This window comes from Polypterus senegalus, chromosome 1 (genome assembly GCF_016835505.1).
Source record: "Polypterus senegalus isolate Bchr_013 chromosome 1, ASM1683550v1, whole genome shotgun sequence".
NCBI classification, from domain to species: Eukaryota; Metazoa; Chordata; class Cladistia; order Polypteriformes; family Polypteridae; genus Polypterus; species Polypterus senegalus.
The window spans coordinates 18,662,048-18,681,091 of record NC_053154.1 but is presented as its reverse complement, the minus strand read 5'-3'; the positions used below and the strand labels follow the sequence as shown (position 1 = coordinate 18,681,091).

General features: G+C 37.1%; 1 protein-coding gene across 2 annotated transcripts in view; it reads right to left on the bottom strand.

Annotated features, from left to right (window-relative positions):
• Positions 1 to 19,044, bottom strand: part of phrf1 (PHD and ring finger domains 1) — a 116,776-nt gene that overhangs the window by 71,032 nt on the left and 26,700 nt on the right. For both annotated transcript variants that reach the window (XM_039744469.1, XM_039744477.1), the window contains exons 2-7: positions 18,264 to 18,380; positions 16,049 to 16,171; positions 9,055 to 9,260; positions 3,140 to 3,223; positions 2,708 to 2,829; positions 2,231 to 2,322 (exon numbers count right to left, since the gene is read on the bottom strand). In XM_039744469.1, coding sequence (XP_039600403.1) covers positions 2,231 to 2,322; positions 2,708 to 2,829; positions 3,140 to 3,223; positions 9,055 to 9,260; positions 16,049 to 16,171; positions 18,264 to 18,357 — 721 coding nt within the window. In that variant the 5' untranslated portion in view covers positions 18,358 to 18,380. The remainder of the gene's footprint in view (positions 1 to 2,230; positions 2,323 to 2,707; positions 2,830 to 3,139; positions 3,224 to 9,054; positions 9,261 to 16,048; positions 16,172 to 18,263; positions 18,381 to 19,044) is intronic.

Genomic DNA, 19,044 nt, shown 5'->3' with positions numbered 1-19,044 from the left:
CATTTTCTAATAAAAAAAAAAAAAAGAAAATCATGCCAACACTTGTGCTTTACAATGGAAGCTAAAGGGGGCATGGGGCAATACCAGAAAATAAAAGCCTAAATATGTTATGATAAAGCAGCAAGTGTTTTGATATAAGATATTCCTTCCATGTTTCCAATGCATGTTTGAGACAACAAATTTAAAAATAATAATGGAAAACAAAATAAAAACTGAAAATAATCATTTTATCGCAGATTCCTGGAACTGGTTTTTCTTGTGGTAAGGATATGTTTTACATTTGCTTGTACGAGTTCTCACATAAATAAAGTAGTACATTAAATCTTTTAGGATGTGTGATGACTTGTGTCAACATACAAGTTTGAGGGCTAATGTCGACATCCAGGGATAGAGGGCAAAAGTCAAGAAAAAGTCGCTGTTAGGTTACAGGAAGACTTGCTTTGCTAGAAGTTAGCTTCGTTGACTTGACATTGAATCCTTGCACGTGTGTTAGCAGCGAACAGTAAACAACATGTAAACGGCATCAACATTTCGCAATAAAAGAGTAAAGCGAATACACAAAGGAAAATACTCAGTGCATATTTTTTTCTTTTTTGCATATTAACTGCTGACTCCAACTTATTTAAGTCCAATTCTGATACAAGTGATCTGGAGATCAAAAAAGAAAGACAGGGACCTCCATCAGTTGATCGTAGCTCATGTAGCTGACACACTTACGGCATGTTCTCCTGGGAGGACTACACTTGTGGGAGGCAAGCTGGCTACCGGACTTCACCAAATGATGTGGCATGCTAGTGAGCACTACAGATTACCAGCCACTCAACTATTTCAAGTTGTTTTTTCCAGCAAAAGCCCTAGGAATGATGACCTGTAAGAAGTATGTGAATTCACATACAGTATAGGCTCAAGGAACATTAAACAGAGTGACATTTATCATGAAAACATATTTTATGTTGATTTGTGTGTGAAACCACTGTTGATTTGTGTGCTGCTCAGAAACCTAGTGAGTTTTCTGGAAAAAATATTCAGCCCTGGGCCAAAACAGAGGGGAAAAAAATTAGCCCTTAAAGAGTTAAAACCAACCACACCGCAGTTTACTGTGATTTGGTCTTTTGAGAGGAAACCACACCCAGGGAGGTGAAAGAGTACTCATGAAGACAAGAGCAGAGATGTTGTGCATAGCTGGCTCTCTTTTAAAATGGCTAAATATCATAATATTGGGCAATTTTTTGGTTCAAAAAACATGTATAAACTATTTTACAATGTAATTGCAAGATATTGATCAATACTGTCTTGGACATATTCTGTCCGTTTTTAAACTGTATTTTCCCGGGGCACCCAATGTCCCATTAGTCTCCATTATAAAGTGTTAGAGCAGGCAAGGTATTTTTTTTTTTAAATTATAGAAAATGCTTAACTTTAGAACACAACTTCATATAGCAGATGCATATATGCACCATGATGTGAAGAACCAACTTTGACTTGAAAAATGGCAAACATATCCTTTAATGACTATTTGAAGACCACATCTTGTATAAAAAAAAAAAAAAAAACTGGCATAATGTGCTTATTAATCGCAGACTATTGCCTTGTTGACACAAAACTAGGATCTCAGATCTGTCCAAGTGTATTAATTTATCCCACTATCCCTGCTATCTTATACATGCATTTATTTGTTAAACTGCACTTCTAGCACATCTGATTCAGTTATCCATTACATTACCCTAATCTTGGTAAAATTCAGTAATTACACGGAACAGCTGGGGTGCCCTAAGTAAAGTTTTGAGAATAAAATACTTGTTTTGCCATATCCAACAAAAAAAACACAATTAATGCTCGTCTTCAAAAGAAATTATACAATGGTATATCAAAGCAAATCAATTCAGTTTTGCATTCCACACAAATGACTCGTTTTAAAAGTTAAATATTCTTATTCATGAATGTTTATTTGTGTTCATTCAAATATTACACAGTGTTTTCAGAAGCAAATAATTACTTATTGCTCAAGTTTAAAAATAATTGTCTTGGGTATCTTAAGTTTTCTGTTCAGTACAGTATTTCAAGCAAAACACGTGGAGATGACAGAGTTGTATGAGTTTTTTATAAAGCAATCAGATATCAACTGCAATTCACAGTAATCTAAATTCAGTTTTAATTTTGCTAAGATCACGTAGGCCTCTTTTTATTGTGACACTATGACAAACTACGCATAGAGCAGCCAGGTATTTACCTTGAGGTGGATTGTTGATGGCACATTCAGGGCAGAACCATTCTTCAACAGGAACTGCATCCAGAGGGGGGTTAAGGCACTCCATATGGTACCTTAAACAAGCAAACACATAATATAATCTCTTTCAAAAAGACTTTCATATAACAAAAGTGGCAAGGTCAGCTGAGGATATCCATCCCTCTAGTCAGTCTGCTGAAATGTTTCCTGATACCTTCCCATTCATATATCTATAAAAGTGATATATGATAGCATGTTTACAGCATATTTTTATTTAAATACTCAAAGTAGTGAAAATAAGTTTACAAAACATTTACTTTTCTAAACACAGCAAGTGTATGGAATGTTAAAGGGTTGCTTCTTTGGCTTGCCAATCTCTAATTCTATGCAATAAAATGTAATCTAATGTATTAGATTGAATTAACTTTTTACTCCTCAACTGACAAGCAATTAAAATAGAATTTGACAACTCAAGCATACCCATCATCACATCCATCACAAAGAAGAAGGCGGTCCTCTCTGTCACTTCTACCACAAACCTCACAGATAGTTTGATCTTCTTCAAATTGATCTTCAGCAGGTTCACGATTCTGGACTGGAACCTGTGTGAGGAAAAAAAGGAAAAAAGCAAATAATTAAGGATGGCCGATAGTCTTATTCAACACCACTAAAGTAATGGCGCTTGAGTAGTTTATATGGCTTAACTCTCTGGCTCCAAAAATACTGAATTATTAATAACAATGATTACAATAAGCCTGAAGTACTTCAGAAATGGCACCTCCAGCTCTACAGTCAATATTCTAAAAATCAGACCTCTCACATAAGTCATATTTCACTATCTTAAACAAATAGGCAGGGCTGCCACTATAGAAAAACTCTAAATATTATACAGTATAGTGCAGTTTTAATTACCTTTTTTAATATTTTTCCTTTAAAACAAGATCTTATGCAGATATTTTTAAATACAATCCGATCCACTGGGCAGGAATTTGCATTCTGCAAAAGAAAGTGAGACAATACTTGTTACATGTAAATAAATTTGAAAATGCAATTCTTTGCTTTCAAAAATGACTGGACTCTATATAAGAGTTGGTGTCTGCTTTAAAAAAATTAATGTGCTAGACAGACTATTGTGGAGTTAAGCTAATGGAACAGTTGATGACAAGTGCAAGAAGATACTGTAAAATCTCACGTACAATACACATGGCTAATTTAGCACTAAATGTTCAGGTAAAAAAAGGCATTTATACAGTGGTGTGAAAAACTATTTGCCCCCTTCCTGATTTCTTATTCTTTTGCATGTTTGTCACACAAAATGTTTCTGATCATCAAACACATTTAACCATTAGTCAAATATAACACAAGTAAACACAAAATGCAGTCTTTAAATGATGGTTTTTATTATTTAGGGAGAAAAAAATCCAAACCTACATGGCCCTGTGTGAAAAAGTAATTGCCCCCTGAACCTAATAACTGGTTGGGGCCACCCTTAGCAGCAATAACTGCAATCAAGCGTTTGCGATAACTTGCAATGAGTCTTTTACAGCGCTCTGGAGGAATTGTGGCCCACTCATCTTTGCAGAATTGTTGTAATTCAGCTTCATTTGAGGGTTTTCTAGCATGAACTGCCTTTTTAAGGTCATGCTATAGCATCTCAATTGGATTCAGGTCAGGACTTTGACTAGGCCACTCCAAAGTCTTCATTTTGTTTTTCTTCAGCCATTCAGAGGTGGATTTGCTGGTGTGTTTTGGGTCATTGGCCTGTTGCAGCACCCAAGATCGCTTCAGCTTGAGTTGACAAACAGATGGCGGATTTTTGGTAGACAGTAGAATTCATGGTTCCATCTATCACAGCAAGCCTTCCAAGTCCTGAAGCAGCACAACAACCCCAGACCATCAAACTACCACCACCATATTTTACTGTTGGTATGATGTTTCTTTTTCTGAAATGCTGTGTTCCTTTTACGCCAGATGTAACGGGACATTTGCCTTCCAAAAAGTTCAACTTTTGTCTCATCAGTCCACAAGGTATTTTCCCAAAAGTCTTGGCAATCATTGAGATGTTTCTTAGCATAATTGAGACGAGCCCTAATGCTCTTTTTGCTTAACAGTGGTTTGTGTCTTGGAAATCTGCCATGCAGGCCGTTTTTGCCCAGTCTCTTTCTTATGGTGGAGTCGTGAACACTGACCTTAATTGAGGCAAGTGAGGCCTGCAGTTCTTTAGACGTTGTCCTGGGGTCTTTTGTGACCTCTCGGATGAGTCGTCTCTGCGCTCTTGGGGTATTTTTGGTCGGCCGGCCACTCCTGGGAAGGTTCACCACTGTTTCATGTTTTTGCCATTTGTGGATAATGGCTCTCACTGTGGTTCGCTGGAGTCCCAAAGCTTTAGAAATGGCTTTATAACCTTTACCAGACTGATAGATCTCAATTACTTCTGTTCTCATTTGTTCCTGAATTTCTTTGGATCTTGGCATGATGTCTAGCTGCTTTTGAGGTGCTTTTGGTCTACTTCTCTGTGTCAGGCAGCTCCTATTGAAGTGATTTCTTGATTGAAACAGGTGTGGCAGTAATCAGGCCTGGGGGTGGCTACAGAAATTGAACTCAGGTGTGATACACCACAGTTAGGTTATTTTTAACAAGGGGCAATTACTTTTCACACAGGGCCATGTAGGTTTGGATTTTTTTCTCCCTAAATAATAAAACCATCATTTAAAAACTGCATTTTGTGTTTACTTGTGTTATATTTGACTAATGGTTAAATGTGTTTGATGATCAGAAACATTTTGTGTGACAAACATGCAAAAGAATAAGAAATCAGGAAGGGGGCAAATAGTTTTTAACACCACTGTATATAATGAGCACCATTAATGTTTCAAAATTTTACAAGAATTGCAGTCATTTTTTAAACAAAGTTTAAAGTAATAACAATTATCACTTTTATTTAAATTAGGTAAATAGGTACATGCCATTTTTAACAATATTTACTACTACCACCTATTAGGTAACAATTTTTAAAATTGCAAGATTTTATTTTTTTCATACTAGTAATCCACCTATAGATAATAATTATTACCCAAACAAAAATATGTAGCTCTAAATATAGGTGTACCTAACTGGAAGAACAGTCGTTGTCACTGCTACTGGTGGGAAGCTCAACTAATGCTGTCGAGTCAATGCTGTTATCATTGATAAACATCATAACAAATATCACCATTATTACCATCATCGGATGACACCTGTTTATTCTCCAACAAAAAGTCATCCTTGCTGCCATCAAGATTATTAGAAACAGAAAATATGAGGAAACCATGTTGAATTTTTAGAAGCATCTAATTCATCGCAAGCCTGAAAAATGCATTCAGCTATTAAAGGGAAGGTGCTATTTTGAAAGTTCAGCCAATGATAAAAATCCAAAGAATTAAGAGGGGTTCCGAAACTTTTTCAGATGACTGTAATATGGACTGGTGAAAATGATGAAAAATTAATATTTTGAGGCATACAAAATATCTAATGTGTAGGCTTACATCAGGCTTAAGCTCTTAGCCCTTTACTCTTTAAATGTAATGGATGTGTTCAGTCAGGGGTGGTTCATTTAAGGAAATGTTATATGCTAATGACTTTGATCATTGCAGAATCAACTGCAAAGGAGGTTAATTCTATGGAAGGTGGCCTTGAGACAGGGTGGACTGCAAGTAAATGATGGAACATCAGGGGTCACAGTTTGTAACAAAAGAAGGGGAACACTGATAATACAACATAGAATAGACCTAAATCTTAAAAGGGGTATACACATTTAAATACTTAGGTTCAGCAATAATCCCAAGTTGTGAAGCAAAAATAAGCAATGGAATAAATGCAGCAATGGAAGAAACGGCAGGTGTCAGATGTACGTGATAAAAGAATGGTAAACAAAGTAAAGAAACTAGAAACTTCAAAGAACTGAAAAGAGAATACTATGATGGAGCTTTGGGGTATCACTGAGGGAAAGACAGGTGATTAGGAGAAGGGCACGAGAACTAAAGACTGAGGTGATAAGGAGAAGGGTACGAGAACTAATGATCAGTGAATGTCTGTCTATTATAAAAAAAAAATCCTGGAAAGGAAAAGCAGGGCAACGAGATGTGATCTTCTCGGAAGATACTTAAAAGGACACGCGAGACAATATCAAATAAGAGCACGGCCAGCAAAACACTCAGTCATGTAAAGGTACGTAGCACACACAGATCCTGTGCTCTCAGCACATATAAAGCGTATAAGGACAATACGTTCTTGATGAAACGTCAACGACTAAGCAAAGTAGAAAGAGTAGCGTGGAGAAAAGAGAAAGACTCAAACAAATGATGGCATGATACACGTGCAGAGAAAGGTAAAGAATACAAAAGCAGTAAAATTCGAAAGTATTGCAGCGTCCCAGCCAGGTTGAAGCCTTTTTTGTTTTAAGTAACTGTTAGGTCCGATTGAGGGAGGGCGGAGTACAGCACGGAAGACTGATAGCGGGGTATTGATTGATACGGTAAATCGAGACCCGGGGAATGAGGGGTTAGAGAAGGTGCTAGAAAATTGTATTTGGGGTTAAGAAGTGATTGTTCAAGTAAAACTTTTGTGACACTTTATTACGTCAGTTGCTACAGTATCAAAAAAAAAAAGATGGTAAAGATCACATTAGCGCAAACAAAAAGAAATTAATCCTCAGGACCAGGTGTAATTGAAAAAATAGCAAGACAAAGCGAGGTCAGAAATAAAAGGCAAAGAGCAAAAAAAGTCTTTTCGCCTTCGCATCATTCAATGCACAAAGCGTAGATTTACACAATAATGGACCATAAGCTATGAGAATATGTGGTCCTGCAACAGTTAAAGCAACAATAAGTTTAATTTCAAAGAATTACACACAATTCGGTCAGGTGTATATTTATGATCACGGAGAAGCAATGCAAATATTAACAAGCGACAAGAAAAGTAATGTACATATTCCGCAAATAACAGACACCAAAGGAGATTTGATATGCCATTCGTATTAAAATGTTTCCAGTTTCCAGTGAGAATAGCTTTTGCTATGACAATTAACAAATTATAGGGACAAACATTAGAAAAAGTTGGATTATTTATTAGAGAAACAGAAACAATGTTCAGTCACGAGCAGTTATACATTGCATTGTCACAATGTGTCTCCAAAAACGGAATCAAAATTCAATGTGATCTTGAAGAAAAGGTAATTCCAAATATTATTTTTACTGAAGCTTTAAAGTAAAAGTGCAAATAATGAAACTGAAACAATTCCAAAGAAAAAACAAAGCTTTTAAAATTGTATATCTGTCAATCATGGAGAATCCAATGCATCCACCAAACAGGATCATCTCCAGACAGAGGAGCAGCTTCAGCGACAGACTGCTGTCACCATCCTGCTCCACTGACAGACTGAGGAGACCCCACACTATGCGACTCTTCAATTCCACATTGGGGGGTAAACGCTAACAAGTTTACTAAGTTATTGTCTGATATACCTGCATTTTTATCATTTAATATATTTATATATATATATATATATATTTATCATGAGTATGCTGCTGCTGGAGTATGTGAATTTCCCTTTGGGATTAATAAAGTATCTATCTATCCATCACTAACCAAACACGGGTTGGCGAGCGAAGTGAGCAGGGGGCAGAGCCCTCTAGTATTTAAAAAAGCCAGCCCGAGATAACATGGACATGTGCTGAAAATAAACTTAGGGGTATAACTGAGGGGCTCTGGAGAAATCCAATCACAAAAAGGAGGCCAGGGGCTCAGAAGGGATGTATAAAATAGGGGTAGGGCAATTGAGGGCTAAGGGGATGAGGAAGAAAGATGGAGAGGGCAGATAAAGTTGGAGAGGACTCATCAACCATCCATCCATTGTCTAACCCGCTGAATCCGAACACGGTCACGGGGGTCTGCTGGAGCCAATCCCAGCCAACACAGGGCACAAGGCAGGAACTCATCACTCATCCCTTATCAAAGGGATAACATTTGGAAGGAGGAAGAACTGGCAAATTAAGTAACCCACTTGTGGTTACCCAGTCAAGACAAGTAAAAGTGGCAACTTGATGTTTGCAGTTGAACATGCTAAGATAAAAGGCTACACTGACAAAGCAGTGTTAGTGCTAATACCCTTAGTCCTGAACAGGATCACAAGTGGTGATGGAGCCTATACCAGCCAGCACAGGGCACAAGGCAGGAACAAACCCAGAACAGGGCACCAGTCCATTACAGGGTGAACACATATACACACGGCACCTACCACCACCCCAACCATACACTAGGGCCAATTTAGTACCACCAACGCACTAAACTTGCATGTCTTTAGACTGTGGGAGGAAACCAGAACACACGGAGCTAAAGTGGTCTCCTTATTGTGAGGCAGCAGTGCTACCACCGTGCTGCCTAAAATTGTAAAATTATAAATTGTTCCTGCCTAGTATACTGAAATATCCCATTTTTTTCTTTGCTGCACACTTTACATATACTTAAAGGTATATTGCATTTTTCTTGTTTTACCTTGGCCAGTAAAAATTTCATAAATATGGAAGACACACTGTAGAACGATATTTAATTTTTAATGTGAGGGAAGAAATATTAAAGAAAGCAGCTAAATTAAACAAGACGTTCAGAGACATAAGTCTCAACCCAAAAACACTGCCACTATGAACAACTGCGTAATTTGTGGTATAATGCACAAAATAAAGCAAATACTTATGATAAGCTAAACAAGTTAACATTCCAAATGGAACATAAACCATTAAATTAATAAAAAGAACAAAATATAATCACTCTCAGCAGAAATCAAAACATACCTTTGACCACTCCAAGATGCAGTCCAAGCAGAAATAATGTGCACAGCTCTCTGGAGTTCCAAGCACTTGTTCTTGAAACGTATTGAGGCAAATTGGACAGTTCTCTTCTTCATTGTCAGAATGCTCAATTGTAAGTTCGTTCGTCAAAGTTTCAAAATCTCGATCAAAGCACTTCTCAGTTTCTACTTTCTCACAGTCTTCAGAGCCTAAAATGTAAATAAACACTTAATGTTTCTTTCCATATCCAACAAATCATCCACTTCATGCTCTAAAGTTGAAACAGAAATGCACCTTGTCACTCAAATCCAAAGAGAATGTTGAACAAATATGTAACAATAAAATGTTCAGCACTCGGAAGACATTTATCTTTTTAACACAGCCCATGGACATATACTACAACAAAATAAAAAGGCAACAACGCTGGTTTTAAAATTAATAAAATAAATACATACATAACCCACTCTGAATGCTATTCTTACTGACATACAAAGTTGGAGTAAGCTTCCAGACACCATAAAAGTAAAACAGAATAACCAAGTAGTGTAGAAAATAATAAGGTTCCTTATTACTCATTTGTCTCTTTTATAATAAGTAACCACAGCTTCATTATTGTTTACTCACTACAGTTGTTCTATTCATCCAAGTGAAGGCTAGGGCAGTGTTAGAAATACTTGGGGGGGTTTAGAAAACGGACAAATTCATTAAATTTTGTACCGTAACACAAAAATTGCAGAGTCAAAATAGGCCTCCAAAATTCTTTGCAAAGTTAGTAGTAATTAACATGCATTGCTGACACTGTCGCACTAATATTCAGCTTTGACACATTCATTCCATTTAATGTTATGCTTTTGTTTATAATTGTTTCTTTATTTCCTGCCTTTGTGCTGACTACACAAGTACTCTTGTCCGTTCCACTTCGCTGTACGAGGAGCTATTGTGAAAGTTTTGACAATCACAAACACCACCATCATCATCAATACAAACTTCACAAACAACAATTTACCAACCACCTTGTGTGTTCTACAAAGCTTGCCAAACTATTTTATATAGTAATTCTAGTGTTGCTGGTGATATCATGAAAGGCATTAAAAACATTTCAAAAATGCATGCACAGATGCACGTCAAACCTACATCATAAAAAGAATAAAATAAAAAGCATTTTGAACAGTATTAGTAAATTCTTGAATAAAAGGAAGTCAATGCAAAAATATTTTACTATTACGGCGCCAAGTTGCTTAATCTTCAATATCCTCAACATCACAGGTAGATTAGTCAAACAACAGGTTTAACAGAACCTCTCAGAGAATTATACAGGCTAGCTGACACATTTATATAACATGCTTGAGAGTAAATAAACTACATGATACTGTCTCATTTCGGCTGTATGTAAAAGTGTCTCTGCTTTGTAATGATGTGCACTTTTATGAAATGTTTCATATACACAAGGCAAGGATAATGATATTGAATATTGAATCCCTTTGATAACTAAAAAAAATTCCCACAACACAGGCCATACAGGGAACGTATATAGATCTTCGTTGCTTCTGATCAATTTGCTCCAGAGTGGCCTGTGAGAGCTCTTTTGAAATCAGATAAACTGAGAATTGCTGAGAATTTCCTTTATCTTTTGACAAAACACTTAGCAGAAACTCCAATATGAAAACAGGCTGCCAAAACAAGGCTGATATGCAGTTATTGACAATGAAATTCAAAACTTTACCTTTAATTGGATAAAACAATGTCTACTAAAAGTAAAGTAATCAGAAATACACACAGACAAAAACTAAATGCCCCCATTCAGGCATAGCTAGCCATTCTTACTGACACATAAATGGGTCTGTCACCTATAACAAGCAAGAAAGTTTTGCATGGAACTGAAATTATAACTACAATAGGCCAACCATTATATTATTTAAAAAAAACCTACACATGCATATCACACAATTTACAGCAAATTTAAAGTAAAACAGAACTGAACATCACCTAAATAAAAGAATAAACAACAAAGTCAAAACTAAAAAAATAAGTTTTTCAAGTCAAAGTATTTTTTCCTCTAACATGGTATATATGCATTTACCTTGAAAAATTTTATTCTAAAGTTGAGTGCTTTCTATAATTTATGAAGGAAAAAAAAAAGGAAAAGAAATTTTCCCTGTACTGGTGCTTTATATTGCACAGTGGAAAAGCTTAAAAACTTACCAAATACACTCACCTAAAGGATTATTAGGAACGCCATACTAATACGGTGTCTGACCCCCTTTCGCCTTCAGAACTGCCTTAATTCTACGTGACATTGATTCAACAAGGTGCTAAAAGCATTCTTTACAAATGTTGGCCCATATTGATAGGATAGCATCTTGCAGTTGAAGGAGATTTGTGGGATGCACATCCAGGGCACGAATCTCCCGTTCCACCACATCCCAAAGATGCTCTATTGGGTTGAGATCTGGTGACTGTGGGGGCCATTTTAGTACAGTGAACTCATTGTCATGTTCAAGAAACCGATTTGAAATGATTCGAGCTTTGTGACATGGTGCATTATCCTGCTGGAAGTAGCCATCAGAGGATGGGTACATGGTGGTCATGAAGGGATGGACATGGTCAGAAACAATGCTCAGGTAGCCCGTGGCATTTAAACGATGCCCAATTGGCACTAAGGGGCCTAAAGTGTGCCAAGAAAACATCCCCACACCATTACACCACCACCACCAGCCTGCACAGTGGTAACAAGGCATGATGGATCCATGTTCTCATTCTGTTTACGCCAAATTCTGACTCTACCATTTGAATGTCTCAACAGAAATCGAGACTCATCAGACCAGGCAACATTTTTCCAGTCTCCAACTGTCCAATTTTGGTGAGCTCGTGCAAATTGTAGCCTCTTTTTCCTATTTGTAGTGGAGATGAGTGGTACTCGGTGGGGTCTTCTGCTGTTGTAGCCCATCCGCCTCAAGGTTGTGCGTGTTGTGGCTTCACAAATGCTTTGCTGCATACCTCGGTTGTAACGAGTGGTTATTTCAGTCAAAGTTGCTCTTCTATCAGCTTGAATCAGTCGGCCCATTCTCCTCTGACTTCTAGCATCAACAAGGCATTTTCGCCCACGGGACTGCCGCATACTGGATGTTTTTCCCTTTTCACACCATTCTTTGTAAACCCTAGAAATGGTTGTGCGTGAAAATCCCAGTAACTGAGCAGATTGTGAAATACTCAGACCGGCCCGTCTGGCACCAACAACCATGCCACGCTCAAAATTGCTTAAATCACCTTTCTTTCCCATTCTGACATTCAGTTTGGAGTTCAGAGGATTGTCTTGACCAGGACCACACCCCTAAATGCATTGAAGCAACTGCCATGTGATTGGTTGATTAGATAATTGCATTAATGTTATCACTCTAATTTAATATTGTTATTTATCAGTATGCTGCTGCTGTTGGGAGTATATGAATTTCCCCTTGGGATTAATAAAGTATCTATCTATCTATCTAATGAGAAATTGAACAGGTGTTCCTAATAATCCTTTAGGTGAGTGTACATCTATTGTCTAAGCCAAGAAAGTAGTCAAGCATTGATCCATGTCTTGCGATTATAGACACATTGTAGAACAGTTTATGCAAGGTGAGCCAAAATGAAGTACCACTTTTCTCAAGATCATTGTGCGAGGTAGAGGCAGCTGAGTGGATCGGGGTGGGGGTCCTTTGATAGTCGATCACTTGTAATTTTCAGTGAGCAACGCGTCTTGGTCCGGTGTGCACCATGCTTTTGCTGTCGCAGCGTTCAAAAACAAAACCATCATCACTACGCAACGCACTTCAGCATTCCTCCCAACGGTGATGTCTCAAATCGAAAAACAATCCTTCAGTCGGTGCCTAAATTTAGATACACAGGTACAACACTGAACAGAAAATCTCCAGGCCGTCCACTGATTGTACAAACGCCTAAAAACATCCAAGCTGTAAGGGCATCAATTTTACAGTCTCTTAGACGTTCATCATGCTTCTGCCTTGGGCATTTCCAATATCTCTTTGAGGAGGACTTTGCATGAGGACCTTAATTCCCATCCATACAAAATGATGGTAGTGCAGGAATGGTAGTGCAGGAACTCGTTGAGAGAGACTGGGAGAGCCGTAGAGACTTTTGCGTGAACATTCTGCCAACCGTTCATCGAGATGCCACCGTCGCGTGCAGCAACGAGGCACATTTCTATTTGAATGGTTGCGTAAATAGGCAAAACCTTCACTATTGGGCTGAAACCAACCCTTGTGAACTTCATCAGAGAACACTGCACAGTGAGCATGTTAGATTGGTGCACCGTTGCAGAATTTAGCATTGTAAGCCCTTACTTTTTCGAGGAGGGGGGAGCAATGGTCACCATTACTTCAGTACATTACAATGAAATGCTAGAGCACTTTTTGCGGCCTCAACTTAAAGAAATGGATGTGGTTCGTGCCTGGTTTCAACAAGATGAAGAAGCATCTTATACAGCGTGGAGATCCATGCAAGTTTTGTGGCAAATGTTTCTAATGACGCTCATCTCCCTGAACGGCGATGTCGGGTGGCTTTCACGTTCACCTGATCTCGCTCCATGCGATTTCTTCTTGTGGGGCTATCTCAAATCGAAGGTATACAAACCTATAAGCCGTCAACGACGCTACTCACCACGATATTGCCGCTATTCCCCCAGAAAGAGCTGAACGAGTCATGCGAGCATTCAGAAATCGCCTCGAAGAGTGTATCGCTAAAAATGGCCACCACCTTGAATACCGTAGATCCCGGAATACAGGCCGACCCGGTATATTAGCCGAACCCCTTCTCTACCTACTAAATTACATGTATTTGCTGATGACCGGTATTTAAGCCGACCCCCTTCTCCAAGCAAAATTTTCTAAATTTCCTTAAAAGTGTCTTTTCGGGTATATTTATAATGTTTATCGGCGAGAATTTGAGACTGCCGGCATTTTTGATATATAATATAATGTGCATAATTTACCAAAACACCAATAATTTTTCTAATGTACTAACTAAAAAGTTATAAATAGTGCCTAGCCTACTTCGATTAAGCTAGGAGCATGGCGGCGCGCATGGTCGCAGCGGCTCAGGGCTCTCCTTTTCAGTGCACTTTTTTGTTGTTTTGTACTTTTTTGTCCTTGTTTGTGCACGATCGGTTCGGCGTAACATCCGCTAAACCATTCAGAACCTTATAGACATCGGTGTCCAGAGCCAGACATCTGTTTCGAGTGTTTTTCATCACACGCACAACATCCCAGACAACATAACGAGACCAGTGGGCTCTCCGTGGATTGTTGTCGGGTCTAGGAGACGACACAGACGGAGGAGGGAAAGAAAGCAGAAGCGGGGCCGCAGATCCGGCATTATGCTAAAGCTAAAAAACAACCATACAAGCCCTATACAGAACTTTTTTCTGCACTGAAGGAACTGCTTTTAATCTCATTGTAGATGCATATAGTGACAATAAAAGGCATTCTATTCTAGAAACAATTTCATGCTGTACTCACCATTTAATTTGACATCTTTGGGCTGCAGGAAGGGAGGAGATATTTCCACACAATGTCCATCTTCATTTCGATTGACGCTTTTACCTTCTCTTCCTTCCTTAGCAATTATGTGTCTTGCTTGCATGGTCTTAATGAATTTTATATATAGGTAAATCACTGCAATGACGGAAATTACATCTACAAACACATGTATCTGGGCTCCGACTGACACTACTAACGCTCTAGGTTGTTTGTTTACAATCGCGCAAGCGGATACACGTGACCGCATCCGTTTCGTAACGCAAGATGTTGATCGTAAATCAAAACAAAAAATTTCATTTTAAACTTCCCAATAATTTATTATAAATTTTATTAATAAAATCAACAACTAAAACACTTTTTTGAATAAATTCTTAATTTAATTTAAAGTACCGGCATGCAAAGTTACTTCTTCATCTGAAAGATGGCTCTGTGGTTTCGCATTATTTACTTCCGTATTCATCGGCAAAACCGGCATTGCGCTGGAAATGTTGAATCTGAAACGATACTTGTTGTATAAACCGACCCCCATACTCCAAGCCAAAAATCTAGGACGAAATTCTCGGCTTATATAACGGGATCTACGGTACATCATGTTTAAAACACAGTGAAAACATCTATTTTGTATACCCTTTCTTTTGTCGTAATGAAATTTATTTCATCTTGTAGTGTTTTTGTAAAATAAATGTTTGAAATGTGATACTTCTTTTTGGCTCACCCTGTACATGTCATTTTCTAAACTAAAAAACATTAGTACAATATTCAGCCATTTTAAAAGAAGACAAGCTGCATGATAGTCGAGCACTTTCTCTTCCAGTGCAACAACATTTTTCCTGAGGTATGGTCTCCCCCAAAAGACTAAATCACAAGTGTTGATTGTTTTGATTTACTTCCCTATTAAAATAAGAACTCACACAAGCGAGAAGAAAATGTATCCTTACCATGAAAAAAAATAGTATCAGAAATATGCGATAATGTTTTTTTCCAGATCCTGCTTGTTGTCACAAGCACACACATGCATCGGAAACACTGAAGATGCATGCAGATCAATACTCGACAACTGTCTTTCTTTAAAAAATGGAAGTATCTGGTTAAGTTTTTAATCTTTTCTTGCATGCCCTCCTACACTCTCCACTGTAATGCACCAGTACAGGATAGGTAATTTTTTTTTTTAATTTATACAAAGTGCTTAACGTCTGAATACGGTATCATGAGGCAAAAGCATATATACCATCTTTGTGAAAAAGAATTACAACCTTAAAAAATACCAGACTTCTCCTTTAATATATTAATTACATGTTCAAGAGCATATAAGACAAATTATTTGAGTTAATCTCTCAGAGAATATACTGAAGAACTGAAAATGTTTTCCTAAAATCTGCTGTTCTGTAAATTACAAAAAGGCATTAAGTTAATAAAACACTTTACACAAGGTTTAACAAAAACAAGAAAAAGTAGCTTACTGTCACTGCATTCTTCTTCCTCTTCTTCATTTAAATCCTCACTATCATCTTCCTCGTCATCTTCATCGCCATCGTCGTCTTCACTGTCTGTTTCTCCCTGTTCATGTTCATCTCCACTAATTTCTTTTCACAAAAAAAGAAAACTGACATTTATCTTCATATTTTAAGCAGCCACTAATGCAACTTGAATAAGCCTCAATAGCCTCATTTTCACCCTAGCAGAGTGAGATAGTTTAAATAAGAAGTGAAGGTTGAATATAATAATGCAAGTTGTTAATTTAATATAAGCTAAGCAAAAAATGAAAAGAAAAATAAAATCAGCAACCATTCTGGTTTCCAGGTTCCTATTGATAAGAGTAAGCACAAAGACGCTATCGCCAATATTGGTTGTCGCTGATGCATCTGCAAGATTGTAATCAGTACAACTGCCATCATAATTGGCAAAGCAGATATCATACTACCAAAACATCTCATGGCTCACCTGGCTCAACAAAATGTCTGCATGTGGTTAGATAAAACTATTTGATAGTGGGTTTAGTGAATGGAAAACACCTTTGCGTTCACTTTCACAGGTATGAGTAAGGCATTGCTTACAGTACAATACAGATAAAAAAAAAAAGTGTAACTACACAAAAATGACATTTATAATGAAATCTGCTTCTTGGTATATTTTAATTATAGAAGATTTGTTTAATTTGCATTTATTAATTTGAAGTATTTATTGCAGTAAACAACAGAATTCTAAAGAATTTTGGAGAGTGGCCTCCTTAGTGTTATATTCACATGCAGAAAAAGTGAGCCAAAAGTGTTGACATTTTTTCAACACAAAAATATCATGATGTGGAATTGGAAAATGCAAACAGTAAAGCATCAACATAAAGGAGGAAAAGTTTTGTCTAATGTCTACTGTAAACCTTGCAGCTTGACAGATTTGTACACGCCGCACTAATTCAAAAAATGGTTCCATTTCATTTTGTTCCAAAAGTAGCTTTGCTTGCAGTTTTGCATTTGCCATTGTGTTTTCCATTGAAGACTCTGCTGCACTCATGAATTTTGATCAGTTACCATAAAGTGGAAGAACACAAAGTATTTATAATTTCTTTTGCAGCATGATGAATTTCATCCACAAGATGGCAGCAAAATTCAGTCCCGAATGTTATTTGAGCTTACAACTTTGAAGCAGATCATTACTCCTCAATGAGTGTTGACCCTGTTTAAATGGCATACTTTTCTTATTTCTTTATCAATATTTTAGCAAAAATACATTTATTTTGCATATTGTGGGCATAGAAATGGATAACATGAGGATTATTGCAACATGAGTAACATGAGATTTGTCATGGATGCTTTTGATAAAGTTTTCTTTTTTTTGGTCACTGAAGGGTCAAACTCTATCAGAAACATTGGTATATCCTTTCTCCACAAAAACATTAACATTTTTTCTTGCCCACCACTACAAACTACATGGGATAACATACAAAAAATACTTTTGGGTGAAGTACTCAAAGTTAAAGAAGGCGAATTCCCTTCAGTTTTGGAAAGCAAATGAGCCAAGCTTCTTTGCAAAGGCTAATCTCACACAGGAATACTTAAAAAGTAGCTGCAACATTAAACTGGCTATTCTCTTCAAGAGAAAAAACGGTAAGAAAACATCCGAGACAAGATTTCATGTTGATCAGGGACATAAAAAGAAACTATTTCTAAATTATTTCACTTAAATTGAAATAAATACAAAATTTTCCTTTGTAAGTCTTCTATTATATTTTGAGAATGAATACTGAACTGCAGGGTTTCTCGGCCTGTGATTCAAATATTTCAATTAAAACCATCTGCTCCATAAACTGGATTTTTTTTTTTTTGGCCCAATACATTTGTTGTTTATAATTGGGTGTGCAATGCTCACAGAATATTCAAACAATACATTAGACAGAATTATTAAGTAGAAAAGTAGCAGGTATAGTCTTAATTTTATACCTTGCTCAGTTCTTGCTCTGAACTGTAAGTGATTACTGATGTGACTAATTAGAAAATAAGCAAAAACAACAACTACTTCCACCATAAGTAAGCATGGATATATCTGCCACAGTACATTTCACGTAATCGATTTTGAAATTTGGGTTGATTAAGAAGTCTTGATAACAGAAACACAACAATCAGGACAGAAGCCTCATTCTGGCTCCAGACAGCAATGAACAAGAAACATGAAAAAAGTTACCATCATCACTGAGAAGAGCTGAATTACATCTTTTGCCTCTTCCAAAGCCGGCATTTTTGTTGATGAGTTCGTCGTGACTGTCATCATCATCCATGACTGTTCATTTGAAATAATAACCTGAAAATAAGGGGAGACAATTTAAGTTATCATTAAAAATAAACTTCTGTCATTTTGATCTTTGTTTTTACCTGTCATGTCAGAACAAATGTTTGAAAATGTAGTAAATTATAACGAACACAGGTATAGTTGTGCTTGAAAGTTTGTGAACCCTTTAGAATTTTCTATATTTCTGCATAATTATGACCTAAAACATCATCAGATTTTCACTCAAGTCCTAAAAGTAGATAAAAAAAAAAACAGTTAAACAAATGAGACTAAAATGTTATACTTGGTTATTTATTTATTAAGGAAAATGATAGAATATTACATATTTTTGAGCTGCAAAAGTATGTGAACCTTTGCTTTCAGTATCTGCTGTGACCCCCCAATAACTGCAACTAAACGTTTCCGGTAACTTTTGCTCATTCTTGCACACCAGCTTGGAGGAATTTTCGCCTATTCCTCCGTACAGAACAGCTTCAACTCAGGGATGTCGGTGGGTTTCCTCACATGAACTGCTCGCTTCATGTCCTTCCACATTTTGATTGGATTAAGGTCAGGACTTTGACTTGGCCATTCCAAAACATGAACTTTATTCTTCTTTAACTATTCTTTGGTAGAACGACTTGTGTGCTTAGGGTCGTTGTCTTGCTGCATGACCCACCTTCTCTTGAGATTCAGT